The sequence below is a fragment of the Drosophila melanogaster genome, chromosome X (genome assembly GCF_000001215.4).
Source record: "Drosophila melanogaster chromosome X".
In the NCBI taxonomy this organism is placed as follows: Eukaryota; Metazoa; Arthropoda; class Insecta; order Diptera; family Drosophilidae; genus Drosophila; species Drosophila melanogaster.
In genome coordinates, this window is record NC_004354.4 from 729235 (window position 1) to 747340 (window position 18106).

General features: G+C 45.0%; 1 protein-coding gene across 9 annotated transcripts in view; it reads left to right on the plus strand.

Annotated features, from left to right (window-relative positions):
- The window catches only part of sdk (sidekick), a 62663-nt gene that overhangs the window by 42401 nt on the left and 2156 nt on the right, over positions 1-18106 (plus strand). For 5 of the 9 annotated variants that reach the window (NM_001169159.2, NM_134315.4, NM_134314.4 and 2 more), the window contains 10 exon segments: positions 1002-1756; positions 1825-1952; positions 7935-8054; positions 8276-8431; positions 11193-11624; positions 12445-12642; positions 13296-16529; positions 16600-16881; positions 17283-17603; positions 17670-18004. In NM_001169159.2, the coding sequence (NP_001162630.1) occupies positions 1002-1756; positions 1825-1952; positions 7935-8054; positions 8276-8431; positions 11193-11624; positions 12445-12642; positions 13296-16529; positions 16600-16881; positions 17283-17603; positions 17670-18004 (5961 nt within the window). 9 annotated transcript variants of the gene reach the window in all.

Consider the following 18106-nt stretch of genomic DNA (forward strand, 5'->3'; position numbering starts at 1 on the left):
CACGCCTGCTGGTGATAATCATTTAGCTGCTAATTTTTATTTAATGCGAACTTAATTACAACAGCAACGGAACGTGAAGACAGAGGAGGGTTGAGAGTTAAGGTCACCGGGTTAGGTGTGGATGCAACGAACAATTAGACAAGTAAGTGTGAGTGACACTTAAGCCCTGCACTCTGAATGCGTGAGTGTGTGCCACTACTTGAACCTAATAAATCGAGCTCTCGACATGAGAACGACCTCCATTATGCCATCGTAGTGCCTGAGCGTAGTGATGGGATAGGTACTCCATTTGCGAACCAAGCTGGGGCTAACGGCATTGATGTCATTTCTTGCAAAAGAGTAGGGACGCACACATACCCAGTGCTCCTATCTTCCTCGGGTAACTCGTAACAGTAGGTACTCGCCGTATTTGGCACAATTATCTCGGTACTCCGCACCACTGGCAACAGACCTCCTCTCCCGTGACCTTCTTTTCGTGACTGAATCAATGAATAGGCGACTGGTTGGCGTGGAGCTGCAGCAGCAGCGCCGTCTTGAGCACTTAATTAATTGTGGGACGGGACCGAGTCGAGAGGCGAGGAGGGCGAGCTTAAACTGAACAAATAACCTTTAAAGCCCATCTGAGTGCTTCGGTGGGGTGGGGACATGCTTAAGAGCGGGGTCAGAGGTTAAATAGCCTTGCACGCAGCCAGCCCGCGCGGTGCCTTCAATTAGTGAATGACACCACAGGAAGATATAACGCCCTTCTTTTGGGTTTCCATGGAATTGGGGCTTATTCGATTTGTATGTGAGCTAATTTGGGCTTCCTTTGGAAAAGACAAAGACTACCGGTTACTCTAAGTAGATGGTAGAATAGTTAATCTGGCGTATGTTCAAAGATGAAATCATTTGCTGAGAGAATAAGGTAGTTTTTTGGATGAGCTACAGGATAGCCAAAAAAAATTTCTTGTTCATTTATAACAGTTGATATTAAAAACCATTCTCTTTTCCTTTTTCTGCAGACATGGGCATCTTTGAGAACACCACAGAGGGTCGTCTGACGGTGATCAGTGGTCACCCTGCGATATTCGATATGCCCCCCATTTGAATCCATACCCGTGCCGTCGGTTATGTGGCAATCGGAGGATGGACCTCTGAATTACGACATCAAGTACGCCTTCACCCACGCCAACCAGTTAATTATTTTAAGTGCTGACGAAAACGATCGCAAGGGATACCGGGCTAAGGCCATTAACACGCAGTTGGGCAAAGAGGAGAGCAGCGCCTTTGTGCACCTGAACGTCAGTGGAGATCCGTACATCGAGGTGGCGCCCGAAATCATAGTGCGCCCGCAGGACGTTAAGGTCAAAGTTGGTACCGGAGTGGTTGAGCTGCAGTGCATTGCGAATGCCAGGCCCTTGCACGAACTGGAGACGCTTTGGCTGAAAGACGGTCTCGCCGTAGAAACTGCCGGAGTGAGGCACACTCTCAACGATCCATGGAATCGAACGTTGGCCCTGCTGCAGGCGAACAGCTCACATTCCGGGGAATACACCTGCCAGGTGCGATTGCGCAGTGGTGGCTACCCAGCCGTCAGTGCTTCGGCTCGCCTCCAAATCCTCGAGCCGCCGCTCTTTTTTACACCCATGCGGGCGGAAACCTTTGGCGAATTCGGAGGACAGGTGCAGCTAACCTGCGATGTGGTCGGCGAACCCACGCCCCAGGTCAAGTGGTTCAGGAACGCAGAATCGGTGGATGCACACATTGAGAGTGGAAGGTGGGTTAAAGGCTAAATCGATTTTCTGTTAACGCTCAGTTCTCTCCTATTTTAAAATCGCATCGCAGATACACGTTGAACACGGATAATACGCTGGTAATTAAGAAACTAATCCTGGATGATGCTGCCATGTTTCAGTGTTTGGCCATCAACGAAGCGGGGGAGAATTCGGCGAGCACCTGGCTGCGCGTAAAAAGTAAGTCAAAAGCTGGTTTGTTTCGGTGCCTGTGTGACAATGGTTCAAAATGTGGGAGCTGTAATGTTCATAATTTTGTATTGTATTGAATTTCGGTCAAGCAACGCTTAAAGAAAGCAAATGAACACTTTAAAATCAAGCGAAATGTTGGTTAATTGCTTAGCTGATAAATTTTCAACTGAAAGAGCTTGTAAAAATTTTAAATTGGAAATTGTATAAGTGAATCAGATTTTTTCTATCGATTGATCCTTTAACCAGTGTCACACAGTCTAAGATCAAATGATATCAGTCAAAGAAAATGCCTGAATGCCTGTTACTTCGCTAAATTATACGTACATCTACATATGCCTATGGGCCAAACCAACATCCATCTATACATCTCTACCCTCTGAAATATACCCCTAACCATTTTCGCATTTTGACCTTTTAACCCATTATTAACAAACGAATTAATAGCAAAAACGGCCAAGAACCGCGTGAAGCGCTTGGCTCAGCCGCGAATCCTGAGGGTAAGAGCTTCGCATGCTGGCTTGGGATCGGAAAAGGGATCGGAATCTGGTTCCTCTGATAGACGCAAGGAGTTTCGCTTTGGTATGGGCATACAGCTAAATGCCACACAATAACAACACCCACTTACTACACCACCAGCACGCACACCTTCTTGCACCTCTAGGGTTGCACTTACAAAAGAAAATCACCTGAGAAATAAGCACCCTTTTCAATCCTTTATGTTATCATACCCCGTAGAATGTAGCTCTTTTGATTGTTTTCCTAATTTGTTATTTGATTGGCTTGGCTTGCTGTTATTTATTTCACTGCCTTTGGCGTACTAATTCTAGGCATAAATATTATGTGCAAGTATTCTGTGACTCCCTGGTTTTGTGTTTCATCTTCTTTTTGTGCCGCGGACCATTCCTTATTTGTTTTTCTGCCTGCGGCTCTAGAGCAGCTTCTTTTTGCATTCTTAGCCAAGCGCCTTTGGCCAACAGAAGCAACAGGAATTTCATCTGCTCTATTCTGTATTGCCTTGCTTATCAAATTTGTCAAAAGCAGAAGAATTTTTCGTTTAAGTTGATTAGTCTCGGCAAAGGTGGTGAATCTAACGTTAGATGAAAACAACACCCAAAAATACTTTTTTAAGCCATTTAGTTTAAATAATATGAACTATTTGTATGTGCACAATCGAGTTTTAAGGATGGATGTGCCCGCCCGCTAGCCTTATCTCTTACTAAAATATTATGTTGGTACACCATTTAATAAAACTCTTGAAAGCGATATTATGAATTTGACATTGAGTGACGGGTAATATGTGTATCTGTGTATAGAAGTTAGGACTTCACCTTCAAACGCTCCAAAGTACCGTTAAGGGCCGGGTCAAATGGCTGCCTTAGGAGGGTTGCCAGCCACCCAAAAACACACCCATTGGAATATGAGCTGGTAGAGGGGAATTTTGCATTTTAACGAATTTCATAATGCGAAAATTAAGACTGACACACAAGTCGCACAAGTCGTTCTGGGGGCCAGGGAGTATTGTCATGCTGACATGGCATCGTAGGGTTTCCTCCTTTTTGGTTTTGCTCCTTTTGTCTGAGCTGCGAGTTTGAAGTTCCTGACTGGCCAGAGAAAATTCCTCATTCATGAGCCCAACTCTGGCCCAAAAGAAACCGGATGACTTCGCTAGCGCTTTAGATATTTGACAGATAGAGTTGAGGCTTGAGTCTTTTCACGGGGCGAAGGACATATTGTTTCGATGGTCTTAAGCCAAGTTTCGTCCCTGTGTCTTTCTTGATGGGACTTTAAACAAAGTTTGTGCTGCCCTCCATCTCTTAAATTTTTATGGCCAAAGCTGGAAATTTCATGTAAATTGAAATTTCCATGCATATTTTGCTGAGTTATTCTTATGTTGCAGCATGTCGCCCTCCTATACTTCTCCATTCCATCTATTTTTGTCATCTTTTTTTTGCAGTCTTGCTGCATTGTATTTGGCTTCAACTAGCAACTAGTTAAGCGATTTTGTCGTCAGCGGTTTATTGAAAAACTTTTCAGCTTTTATAGATGAGTAAAGCAAGTTTGTAAAATATTTTGCTTCTTCGCCCCAGCCAGGATTTCCCAGCATGACTGAATGGTAACCAATCGTTGCGGCTCATTTAATTTTATTTGCCTAGACTAATTCAAGCCAATTTGTTTGTCTGCGCCAAGGAATTTTACGATTCAGAGAGAGGGCAATCATTTAGTCCCTCCAGCGTTCTACTCGTCTGGCCAAGCTCCCTGTCTCGGGGATACGTTTTATTGCCGGCAGAAGTTCCACTTCTCTGTTACTGCTGTCTCACTGCATTTGGTCCTGGCCAACATGATGAAGGAGCTGCCGGTCTAATCGGCTTTGTTTCTGGATGGGAAATGAGAGATGGGAGCATGTGCCATGCCATGCCTGACCTTTTGCACAGCATTGGCCCGGCGCGTAATGGGTCTATGCTAAGATAATCCAGATCAGGATCAGGATCCGATTATGAACACCTTTGGTCACTTCCTACTGGGTCCGGTCCAACAGCTACACTGAGCAAATTCAGTAAGCAACGCGAAACAAGGGATTTTGAGAGTTACATCGATAGGAATAATCTAACCGCTTGAGATTGATATCCAAGTCCACTCGGTGTGCTTTTAACTTCACTTCTTTCCCTTGCTGCATATTAATCCTGCGCTTTGCGAGGAGTCTCACTTGAGACTCGCTTGATTTCATTTTGCAATTCCTTTCGTTTATTGTTTGAGCGCTCGTTTATCTGTCGCTGGTAAGGATGATCCTCCGTTTCCGCCGACTTCCCCCTCTCACACCGCAGCTCCTTGCAATGGCAACAAGTGTTTGGCGTTTGGGTTGCTGATTTCCCTCAGTTTGCCCAGAAGCCAGCAGCCTTCGCTAATCTCCGTTTGGAAGGCCACTGAGGAGTGTTCGCAGTGCTGGAGCTCTTTTCACAAAGATGGGCGAAGAGGATGAGTTGGGAAATTGTCTTCCAGCCTTTTGCGTACAGGGAGATATTTCGGATGTTCTTGGATCCTAAGACCTGCATTTTAATTGCACCTCCTGCCGCCGCCCAGTGTTTGTCAAAGTTTTGCATCTCTCTGTGTTGCCCTCTTCTCTAGAGCAGCGCGCCCTCTTCACTTCATTTTTGTTAAGTTGGCGCTAGTCGGCATTCGTGGCCCAAGAACCCAACAACCACTCGCCCAGCACCTGCCACAGTCAGAGCTTTCCACATCGCATTTTCCGGCTGCCTGAGCTTTTCCTGGCTGCCTCAACTCTCGAGTAACATAATTTCGTAATTTCCCGAAACGCAAAAGTGATTTTAATCGCTGCTTCCTGCCATTTCCAAAGTTCCTGCACCTAACAACCACCGCCCAACCCCATTATTTGTTTGTTTGCTTGTTTGTAGATGTGTGCAGGAGTAATTAGGCGTCTTTGGGGGCGTTCCTGTTTCCCTTTCTTTCGGCTGATGGCTCAATGCGATCGCCATTGTGCGAATTTGTAGGAATTCCTTTTGATTGCTCAGTTGAAAGTGTTCTTTCTGGTTTTTATGGCCCGCCAACAGGTAGGTAGGTTGGAGGTCAGAGGTCAGCGCAGCTTAAGCCCATACCGCCCAGTGATTGATTACCGTGGAAGTTAAAGAATCGAGTTGATTGGCCTCCGACATGCTAGGACCACAAAAATGGGTGGTTTTTTATAGACTTTTAGCTCCAAGTTAAGCACACTATAAATGCCACAGTCGCAATTGGATCCAACAATAATTCGAACATAAATGTACAAAATGGTTTAATTGTCATTTATATACAATCACCCAGTTCGAAAAGGTCTACAATTGGCTGTAAGAGCGTGATTTCGATTAGTCGGAAAATATGCATAAAAATTTACAACTTTGCTTTACTTATTTGTATAAGAAAATGGTGCTGCCCGCCCAAAGGGAGACTTAAAGGAAAAAGCATTTAAGCGGTGCCAAATGGGGTGGGCGAAACTTTAAAAGCCTGCAAGCCAGCCGCCTGTAGGCGGCACGAGGGCCAGAAACAATTCGTATGCTAATAGTGGACTCTGGAACGGGTGGCCGCTGGAATAGCCAAGTAATTCCAATTATTACCATCGCACGCCATTGCCCCACAGTTTTCCGCACCACCACCTACTTTTCCCACTTGTCCGGCTGAGTGAGCGTTTTATTACGACTTCAAGTTGATGGCGCGGCCTCTTTAGTGGGTCAACTCGAAATTAATTACAGCTTACTCCTTGGACGAGGTTCGGAGGGAAGTGGCCTGATGCCCATACATTAGGGGAAATATCCCGAAATATACGATTGGCAGCGTGGATTCACTTTAAGCTAATGAATTATTAAATTCAAAGATTAACCGTGAATTCATTTTCCTTTGTGTGCTCAGATGAATTGCGTATACGCCACGTTGTCGCTTGATGCACATTTTTTAAACGTCTCTTTGGCGAGTCCTGCCGCAAATTGTTTCTCCTCTTAGGCGGTCCTTTCCGTGCCTTAGATATGCGGCTTAAGAGACTCATAAAAAGCGGGCCAAAGAACTGGAAAATAAAAAAAGGACGGCTTCTGACGGTCGCCGCAGTTTAATCACACTTAACACGTGGCCCGGGTGAAGGAGTTATATTTTATATATTACGCCTCTAATTTTCTCGTGTCCAAATTTCGTCAAAGTTTCGATGCGACAGAATATATCCAGGGCAGCTTAGTTGTCCGTTATCCTTATCTGGACCACGAAAACATGCTTAATTATTTTGAGCCCGCCTTTGGATGGGCTGCCTGAATTTCGCAACACCTGGGCTTTCTTTCTTTAAATTTGTTTATTTTTCTTTGATTTCTGTGATTCTTGTTGTGTCAGTGGTATTAAGCAGAGTTGATATCTTTATGATTTTGCCAACAATTGCAATTGCAACTGCAACAGCGAGCACTTAATATCTTAATGTTGAAAGGAGCCTGGGTGCTTTTATTGTATTTTTATGCACCTATTTAAATAAGCGTAGTTAACGGGAATGCTTCATCATGCGAAATTATTACGAATATTATTACATTTTCGCTCGCCGACTACCAGTTGCAAAGCCGTTAAAAGCAGCCTCAGTTTCACTCTTCAAGCGCAAGGCATCTGGCCGAAACAATGAAAACAGCAAAGCTCAGAAACAGCCAGCCATCGTGCCACTCAAAATCCAATAAATAATTTACATTAACCAACAGAAAGTTAAAGGGCGGGAAATGGAACCAAACGTTCTAGGGAATGCAAGAAAGCGGAAATACGAGTCTATGTGTATATGTAAACAGGGCATCCTTTCACCAGATGCCGCCGAGATGGCAGCATGATTAATTGGCCAGCCTATAATTTGGAGCAAGTGGAAGGTGGATTAACATCATTGTTATGATGACCAGTTAATCAAGCGGAGAGAATCAATTACAATCGATAAAAAACAGGACTAGGCGGATGTAGGCCTTGATGACTACCAATTCCTTTGTGATTAAACGGGAAATATTCAGAGAGCTGGTCAAAATAAGCATTTCATAAATTAGCGGATTAGTAACCCATTTGCCAAGCAATGTTGAAAAAAATAAATAAATAAAAATTCGATGCACTTTATTATTATTCTATAATTAATATAACGACTACATGAACATGTAATGTTAATATTTAATACTATTAATAAGACTAAAATTTTATATTAATTTTTGGACAAGCCTTTTTTTGTCGTGCACATACCTTAATTTGCTATGCAGTTATACTGTTTTTGAGCATTGTATTATTTATTATATGTATATGTAAATATCGCCTGTATTTAATTTTTGTTTCAGCTTCGCAAAGTTTTTGTACAAGCTGAAAAACCACATCACATACTATACACCCCCTACTTAGCCACTAAATGCGTTGTTTTTAGCCTATAACCCACCGTTCAAGCTAGTTACCAAGGACCAATTGTAACCGAGTCTGTTTGTATTTCCGCAGCATCGGCTCCAATTATGGAGCTGCCGCCCCAAAATGTGACCGCCTTGGATGGCAAGGACGCAACTATTTCCTGCCGGGCAGTTGGATCGCCCAATCCCAACATAACCTGGATATACAATGGTGAGCTTGGCGAAATCAGTCCCTAGAGCATGTTCTAAGTCCCACTAATTATGAAGATGCTAATTGTGCTGTCGTTCTCTTTATTTTTTACCCGTTTGCCCGCTAACCAACCAATCAACCAATTGTATTGCTAATTTAACTGCTTGCTGCGGAACCCGTAACTGAACTCGCATCGTGCCAACCTGCAATGTAACCTGCCCGAAACCATGCCTGAACTCCAGAGACACAACTGGTAGATATATCCAGCCGGGTGCAGATACTTGAGTCGGGTGACCTGCTCATCTCGAACATCCGATCTGTGGACGCCGGCCTGTATATCTGCGTACGAGCCAACGAGGCGGGCAGCGTCAAGGGCGAGGCCTATTTGAGTGTTTTGGGTGAGTTCCTGTCCCTGGTCCCCATTCGCCAGCATCCGGGATCCGTTGACCCGCAAGTTTAATTGCCTGCCGCGCCTCAGCCCGCCTGTTATTTTGAAGTGCATCTGTCTAGTCGGGTGCTTTTGGCTTTTAGCGATTTAGTTAGCGGAACTCTCGGGGGTTTAAATCCTTGATAGCACCAACATGATAGTAAACGCCCTTCAGATAATTACGCTTCTCCAATTGCATGAAAAGCGCTCATATATATATTAAACTAAGTCGTTACCTATATCGAATTAATGTTTAAAGAACGTTCTTAAAAAAATATTACTGTAGATGTTGTTGAAGTTGTATGCATTATGCAGTTGCGTTAACTGCGTTAACTTAAATAAACCCGTACTTAGAGGATTTGCATGGCCAGGCTAGCTTTTTATGTAGTAAAATCGCATTAAAATGCGTTTAATAGAATTCAATTTTCGCCACTGCTTGCTTGGGCGTCTATCTTAAGCAGAATAATCCTGTGCTTCCTGCTACTTTCCCATCAATTTCGATTGTACATTGGCTTTGCTTTGAGGTGGGAATATCCTGCGAGTGTTTTCGAAAAGCTGTTATCCGTTCAGCAAAACACTTTTGTAACCACAAAAGAGATTCAAATCGAGTTTACTCGCCAAAATGTTTTCCATTAAACAAACAGGTTGAGCACCTGTTTGGATCCTCTCACTCTTTATATGTATGTAAATATACATATCGCTCACCCTGCCACCATAACCGTATGATTGCCAATGACATTTTGGTGGAACACAGAAATATTTCAATTTGTAATGGTTAGACACAGCTAAAAACTCGTTCATTTTGTAAAGTTTTCATAAAAGTTGTAAATATATTTGGTCTTTGCTGATGCTATCCGAATTGATTGTTTTTCGTCGCATACAAGGCTATTAAATGATACAACTCATTTCTCTGATATTTTTCTTTTTTTTTTTGGCTTTTTGTCAAATTTAAATTGAGTTCCCGAGCCTTTTTTTTTTACCGTGTACGAGTACGTGTTGAAATGAACCTAGCATCGCATCAAATCAACTAAAATGTTCGGTCCAATAATAATAATGTATGTCATCAAAGCCGCAGCAGCCACAGCAATAACAAGGAATAATAATAATGCCAACAACCAAAGCGATGCCTACAGCAATGCAGCTACAGTGATGGGCTGGTTCCAATTAACTGCTCCCTCCTGGACAGCAGCGCCAAATACTTTTGGATAATACGCCGAAGCCCAGCCCTTTACTTCCACACATGTCCCTGTGTGGGCCTATGGCTTTGCCTTTCCGCTGGAGCGCCAGCCAAGCCAGAATGGCCAAAATGGCCAAAATGGCCAAAGCTTGGAATGATTTTTTGAGCGTTTGTGCTGCCTTCTGCTTTCCGCCCACTCCCTGCCCCCTGTCCATTGTGTTGTTTGTGTAATTAAAGTTGATTTGTACATGCAATATTTTGGGTCCCGCGCCACCAAGTGTGTTGTGCGTATTTTGTGTGTTTTGGTCCCGTGTGCGTGTGTGTGTGTGTGTGTGTGGTCCTAAAAGGCAGCATCAATGTGCGGCTAATTGGCGGAATGCCGGAATGCGGCCAGCGGACTCCGTGGACTATGGCCACCGCGCTGATGGCAGATTTCTATCACCCCTTTAACCACCCAAGAGCCGCCGTCTGGCTATATTTTTTGCATAAAGCAGGGTACCCATGTCGGACAAGAAAACAAGAATAAAAGACATGGAGAAGTCCGTCATAGGTTTAAAATGAATACACTCTCCAGAAGAGAAATGTGTGATTACCACCCAAGGGTGGAACAAATGTTAATTGAATTCTGATATTTTTTTGGAAAATCATTATTCGAAAGCCAATGGCTTTGGACATATGGCATAATACACGGCGTTTAGGGTATAGACCAAGATTCGTATGGGGCTTTTTGCTCATGACATTCAGAGCAGTTTATCTCGTCCCATATGGGAAGCAAACAGACCAAGCCCAACAAGAACAACTATAAAGCCATCGACGGAACCACCATACAGTACTAGCTGCAGTACTAGCAGCAGTGCCAGTAGTACCAACAATGCCTGGGACACGGGGCGCGTTGAACTTTTGATGCATGCGGGCCAGCAAATGACTGAAAAGGGCTAAAAAAAGAAATACTCGACAAGAGCAAAGAGAAGGGAACAAAAAACATAAAATAAATAAAATCAAAAGAGAGAAACCTACATAAAGGCAGCGAAAGTCGGGGCAAGGCCTGCAATTGTGAGCTCGAAACAACGCGATACCCTCTAATACGGATGAGTTGGGGATACAATCTGGCGGAACCACTGTTCACTAAATAAAAAATTATTTACCCGTTTCTCACCAAAACTACTAATACTATTATCTCAGCTGTTGTTAATAGATATATAAGCCCTGTAGGCGCACCCAATAGTAGCGAAAAAGCGGGGCATTTGCCATTCGGTCATCTCGTGGAAGTTGTGTGGTCTTTAAACTTAATTTTCCCCACCTTTTGGGATCCAGCATTCTTTCCGGGTTCCGGTGATAAGCCATGGGGGGGGGGGGGGAGGTAGAGAGCTGAAAAACGAAGAAGAGGTCGCTGCCGGTGGGCGGTCAATAAAAGTGGGCGGTGCTGTCGCGACTTGTCATTTGCCACACAACTTGCGGTCGTTTAATCTGCATTGCCGTGTTGTTAATGTGTTCCATCCCTCTTGCTGTCCAGGACTTGCACTTACTTTCTTCCCGATTTCCTCTTTTTCCGCAGTGCGGACGCAAATCATCCAACCGCCTGTGGACACAACGGTGCTACTTGGCTTAACGGCCACCCTGCAGTGCAAGGTGTCCAGTGATCCCAGTGTCCCGTACAACATCGACTGGTATCGCGAGGGTCAGTCGTCGACGCCCATCAGTAATTCGCAGCGCATTGGTGTCCAGGCGGACGGTCAGCTAGAGATCCAAGCGGTGCGGGCGAGCGACGTCGGGAGTTATGCCTGTGTGGTCACTTCTCCCGGGGGAAATGAGACGCGAGCCGCCCGCCTCAGTGTCATCGAACTCCCGTTCCCACCCAGCAATGTGAAGGTGGAACGACTGCCGGAACCGCAACAGCGCAGCATCAACGTGTCCTGGACTCCGGGATTCGATGGCAACAGTCCAATATCCAAATTTATTATCCAGCGACGTGAGGTCTCAGAATTGGGTAAGTTTCGTTCGATACTTTTATCTATATTATTTCGGTAGCGTAGCGTTTGCTGGTTGCGTTGGTTGTGGTTAGTATTGGATTTATGATTTATAAGGCGGAGAGGTTGAGGTAGTACACAAGGTTGCCATTTATAGACCAAGCCCTTGACAAAAAAGGTATCCACGTCATTTTATAGGAAAGAAGACCGAAAGTGTGTAACGATTTGTAAAAAATTATCATCCACTAATTCGAAACAATTAATGTTTAGAAAACCAAATGGTACAGAGCACAAGACAAAACTGAAAACATGCAAGTTACTTATAATCTATATACATTAATAAGTGGCAACCGCTTATTAAATTTAATCTCATGAGGAACCACAAGCCACAAACCTGATTTAAGAACTCATTACAGACAACACAATGGAAGCCAAGATTTTGATCTGTTTATTTCTGTTCTCTCTTTTCTTCCATTGACTTTATTTTGAACACCACCAATAACTGGAACAACCGAAACTTTATAACCTGTAAATTGATTTCACATGTATTATATACTGTGTTTATCTATCAAAACTTTTGCAAATAATCGTTGTATAATTTTGTTGATTTGACCGCGTTCACATCAACATCGACAACAACAACAACATCACCACATGGAACTCGCTGTAACCTACTCACTTTTAACAAAACATAAATTCCACTTGTAATACACCCCCTAAAAAATACCCACCAATGATGCCATAACATCAATCGCACTTATATCCATCCATTCACACTCACAAATTACCCGCTGCACCATAATCCTCGCCTGCTGTTTTCCAAACACATTAACATCACAGAAAAATTCGTAGGTCCAGTTCCAGACCCTCTGCTCAACTGGATTACCGAGCTGAGCAATGTCTCGGCGGACCAACGTTGGATCCTGCTCGAAAATCTCAAGGCGGCCACCGTTTATCAGTTTAGGGTTAGTGCTGTCAATCGGGTGGGCGAGGGTTCGCCATCGGAACCCAGTAACGTCGTCGAGCTGCCCCAGGAAGGTGAGTACCACACAGTTTCCCCAAGTGATCCCAGCTTCAAGGATTCCGATCCGCATTTTGTGCATCCGTAACGTTTTTATCCGTTTGCTGTGTTGCTTTCCATGACTTTAATTTGTTTAGTTTGCGAATTCTGTGACTATGAAAAGTATTTTATTGTAATATAATTTATATATTGAATCTATGCATTCAAAAGTCTTCGTTTTAGCATCCCTGTACAAATTTGTTAGTTTGTAAAACTGCAGGATGTAAAGTATTCCTTAAAAAGTGTTGTGTTTTCAATTTCGTTTCATAAAATTTGATTTTATTCTAAATGGTGATATATACATATATATTGTGCCCGTATAAACCATGTATAGTGTACAAAACTAATGCTGAATACCCTGTATACGTATTGTACTTTTACCTGCTATCGTTGTCATCACGAAAATGAAATTTCAAATCGCCGTTGGTCGTCCGCCTGCGCGTAGAGTTTCCGCTTCACCGAGGTATATACAAAATTCACGACCCTTTAAGACCCTCACACAAATCACATACACAGCTAAAAAAAAAACAATTAAAAACACAGAGAGAACTACAGACTCTCCTTTAAGTGGACCAAAACGCTTTGAAGAATTTTGCTCTAATACATGAATATTTCAACACCCCAACTCTAGCTCCTTCGGGTCCACCGGTGGGATTTGTTGGATCCGCCCGCTCGATGTCAGAGATCATCACGCAATGGCAGCCACCGTTGGAGGAGCATCGCAATGGCCAGATCCTGGGATACATTCTGCGGTACCGCCTATTCGGTTACAACAATGTGCCTTGGTCCTACCAGAATATTACAAACGAAGCGCAGCGCAACTTCCTGATTCAAGAACTGATCACCTGGAAGGATTACATCGTGCAGATCGCAGCATACAACAACATGGGCGTGGGTGTCTACACCGAGGGCTCCAAAATTAAAACCAAGGAAGGAGTTCCAGAAGCACCCCCCACAAATGTAAAAGTAGAAGCTATAAACTCGACGGCAGCCAGGTGCCGGTGGACTCCACCCAATCCGCAGCAGATTAACGGCATCAACCAGGGCTATAAGATCCAGGCATGGCAACGTCGGTTGATAGATGGCGAGTGGAGGGACATTGAGCGACGAATGAAGACAGTGCCACCTAGTCTGATTGATCCACTGGCGGAACAGACAGCTATCCTCGGAGGACTTGAAAAATTTACCGAGTACAATATTAGTGTGCTCTGCTTCACGGACCCTGGCGATGGTGTGGCCAGTAGTCAAGTGGCAGTTATGACCATGGATGACGTACCCGACGAGGTGACTGGATTGCATTTCGATGACGTCTCCGATAGATCCGTAAAAGTTCTATGGGCGCCACCGCGCGCTTCGAACGGTATCCTAACGGGCTATACGGTTCGCTACCAAGTCAAGGATCGTCCAGATACCCTGAAATCCTTTAATCTGACAGCGGATGATACAGAGTTGACAGTGAACCAATTGCAGGCTACCACGCACTATTGGTTTGAGATCGTCGCGTGGACGCGTGTGGGCAGTGGAATTCCGAAAACAGCCACCATTCAGTCTGGCGTAGAGCCAGTTCTGCCGCACGCACCCACTGCTCTGGCATTATCCAATATCGAAGCCTTCTCTGTTGTTCTGCAGTTCACTCCGGGCTTTGATGGCAACTCCAGCATTACCAAATGGAAAGTGGAGGGACAAACGGCCAGAAATATGACATGGTTTACCATTTGCGAGATTAATGATCCCGATGCAGAGACCTTGACCGTCACTGGCTTGGTGCCGTTTACCCAGTACAGACTGAGATTGAGTGCTAGTAATGTGGTTGGTAGCTCGAAGCCCTCGGAGGCAACCAAGGATTTCCAGACGATCCAAGCCAGGCCCAAACATCCACCGTTTAACGTAACCGTGCGGGCAATGAGTGCTCAACAACTGCGTGTTCGCTGGATTCCACTGCAACAAACTGAATGGTATGGAAATCCCAGGGGCTATAATATATCCTACAAGCAGCTGGTCAAAACTCCCGGGACCATTAAATACGTACCCCGGTCGGTGGTAATCGAAGATCACACCGCCAACTCCCACGTGTTAGATAGCCTGGAGGAGTGGACACTGTATGAGGTGAAAATGAATGCCTGCAACGATGTGGGATGTTCTAAAGAGAGTGACACTGCCGTGGAGAGAACTCGCGAAGCTGTTCCTAGCTATGGACCCCTGGATGTCCAGGCTAATGCCACATCATCCACCACAGTGGTTGTGCAATGGGGTGAGGTGCCCCGACAACACAGAAATGGTCAGATAGATGGCTACAAGGTGTTCTATGCCGCTGCAGATCGGGGACAACAGGTGCTGCACAAGACGATACCCAATAACGCCACATTTACCACAACCTTGACGGAACTGAAAAAATATGTGGTTTACCATGTTCAGGTTCTGGCCTACACCAGATTGGGTAATGGTGCTCTAAGCACCCCACCCATTCGAGTTCAGACCTTTGAGGATACCCCTGGAGTGCCATCGAACGTTAGTTTTCCGGATGTCTCCTTGACCATGGCTCGCATAATTTGGGATGTGCCTGTGGATCCTAATGGCAAGATCTTGGCTTATCAGGTCACGTACACATTAAATGGTAGTGCCATGCTGAACTACAGCCGAGAGTTTCCGCCTTCCGATCGCACATTCCGGGCGACGGAATTACTTCCCGGAAAGTATTACAGCTTTAGTTGTACGGCTCAAACGCGACTGGGATGGGGAAAAATAGCTACTGCTCTCGTGTACACTACAAACAACAGGGAGAGACCTCAGGCACCTTCGGTTCCGCAAATATCACGCAGTCAGATTCAGGCCCATCAAATCACCTTCAGTTGGACACCAGGAAGAGATGGCTTTGCGCCACTTCGCTACTACACAGTGGAAATGCGTGAAAACGAGGGCAGGTGGCAACCACTTCCAGAGAGGGTGGATCCATCTCTTAGTTCCTTTACAGCAGTTGGTCTGAGACCCTATATGACATATCAATTCCGCATACAGGCCACCAATGACTTGGGACCATCCGCCTTTAGTCGGGAAAGTGTGATCGTGAGAACTTTACCCGCTGCTCCGGCAGTGGGAGTTGGAGGTCTCAAGGTAGTTCCCATAACCACAACTTCGGTGAGGGTGCAATGGAGTGCTCTGGAGACTGCATTGTGGAATGGTGATGCCTCAACTGGTGGCTACAGGATTTTATATCAACAACTTTCCGATTTCCCCACCGCCCTGCAGTCTACACCCAAAACGGATGTGCACGGCATCAATGAGAACAGTGTGGTTCTGTCGGATCTTCAACAGGATCGCAACTATGAAATTGTGGTGCTACCATTTAATTCCCAGGGCCCTGGGCCAGCCACACCCCCAGCAGCGGTCTATGTGGGCGAAGCGGTGCCGACTGGGGAACCGAGAGCCGTAGATGCAGCACCCATTTCCAGCACAGAAGTGCGATTACTGTGGAAGCCACCAAAGCAGAGCATGCAGAATGGAGATATTTTAGGATATAAGATCTACTACCTGGTTACTTATTCACCGCAAGCGTTGGAACCAGGTCGCAAATGGGAGGAGGAAATCGAGGTTGTTTCGGCCACGGCAACTTCGCACAGTCTCGTGTTCCTTGATAAGTTCACCGAGTATCGCATCCAACTGCTGGCCTTCAATCCGGCGGGAGATGGACCACGATCCGCCCCAATTACCGTGAAAACACTGCCAGGAGTACCAAGTGCTCCACTTCACCTTAGATTTTCAGATATCACTATGCAGAGTTTGGAGGTTACCTGGGATCCACCAAAGTTCCTCAACGGTGAAATCTTGGGGTACTTAGTCACGTACGAAACCACCGAGGAGAATGAAAGTAGGTTGCAATATTCATATCTGACTGTCATCATGTTACTTACTTACTCTCTTTCTTTGTTATCCCACAGAGTTCAGCAAGCAAGTGAAACAAAAGGTATCTAATACAACACTGCGTGTTCAAAATCTCGAGGAAGAGGTCACCTACACATTCACTGTCCGTGCTCAAACGTCCGTCGATTACGGCCCGGGTATAAGTGAGAATGTGACGACAGGACCCCAAGATGGATCCCCAGTTGCGCCGCGTGATCTCATCCTGACCAAGACGCTATCCAGCGTGGAAATGCATTGGATAAATGGTCCTTCTGGGCGGGGACCCATTTTGGGCTATCTTATCGAGGCAAAGAAGCGAGGTAAGTCGAAAATTTCTGCTTGGAATTGTAAAACTGGTTTTGGACTTGCACTTACTAAATGGTCTCTCCGCATATCTCTCCTATTTTGCATTCAATGCCTCTTTGGTGTCTTGGTTCTAAATGACAAATTGTTTCCCAAATACTCTTTTGAAATACTTACGTAGAAAAAGGAGAGCCGTCATTTGTTTGTAAGTATATCTGTGCTGTAGGAAGTAGAATGTAAGCTATTGTACATCTCGTATGTTTCAACATTTTCAAAGTAGTTTCATTTAGTCTCATTTAGAAAAATGCATATTTCTTTCTAAGATTATTTGCCTCTTTTGAAACCCGGGACGATGTATGCTATATGGATTTTTGTATTTTGAATTAATAACATAACTTTTATCCTCGGGAAACTATAGACGACTCACGCTGGACAAAAATCGAGCAGACCAGAAAGGGCATGATGCAGGATTTTACGGTCAGCTATCACATACTGATGCCCTCCACTGCGTACACTTTTCGTGTGATTGCCTATAACCGTTACGGCATTTCGTTTCCCGTGTACTCCAAGGACTCGATCCTGACACCCTCCAAACTCCATCTGGAATATGGTTACCTGCAGCACAAGCCCTTTTATCGGCAAACCTGGTTTATGGTTTCGCTGGCGGCGACTTCGATTGTGATCATCGTGATGGTTATTGCTGTGTTGTGTGTCAAGAGCAAGAGCTATAAATATAAACGTAATTATTCAAAATTTTAATTAAAATTAAGTCCGGCTTAGTTACCTAAAACGTTTTCACTTGCAGAAGAGGCACAAAAGACTCTAGAGGAATCTATGGCCATGTCAATTGACGAGCGACAAGAGTTGGCTCTGGAGTTGTATCGCTCTCGTCACGGAGTTGGAACTGGTACCTTGAACAGTGTAGGCACTCTGCGAAGCGGTACCTTGGGGACTCTGGGCAGAAAGTCTACCAGTCGACCGCCGCCGGGTGTCCATCTCGGCAAGAGTCCGCCACGCCCATCGCCCGCTTCGGTGGCGTATCACAGCGACGAGGAGAGCTTGAAGTGCTACGACGAAAATCCAGACGACAGCAGCGTGACCGAGAAGCCCTCGGAGGTCAGCAGCTCGGAGGCATCGCAGGTGAGTGAGGCGGAAAAACAGTAGCCAAGGGGCGTATTTGGGTTGACCCAAAGTTTATTATTGGAAAGAAAACCTGATGAATACATGTGTTTGCCTCATGCA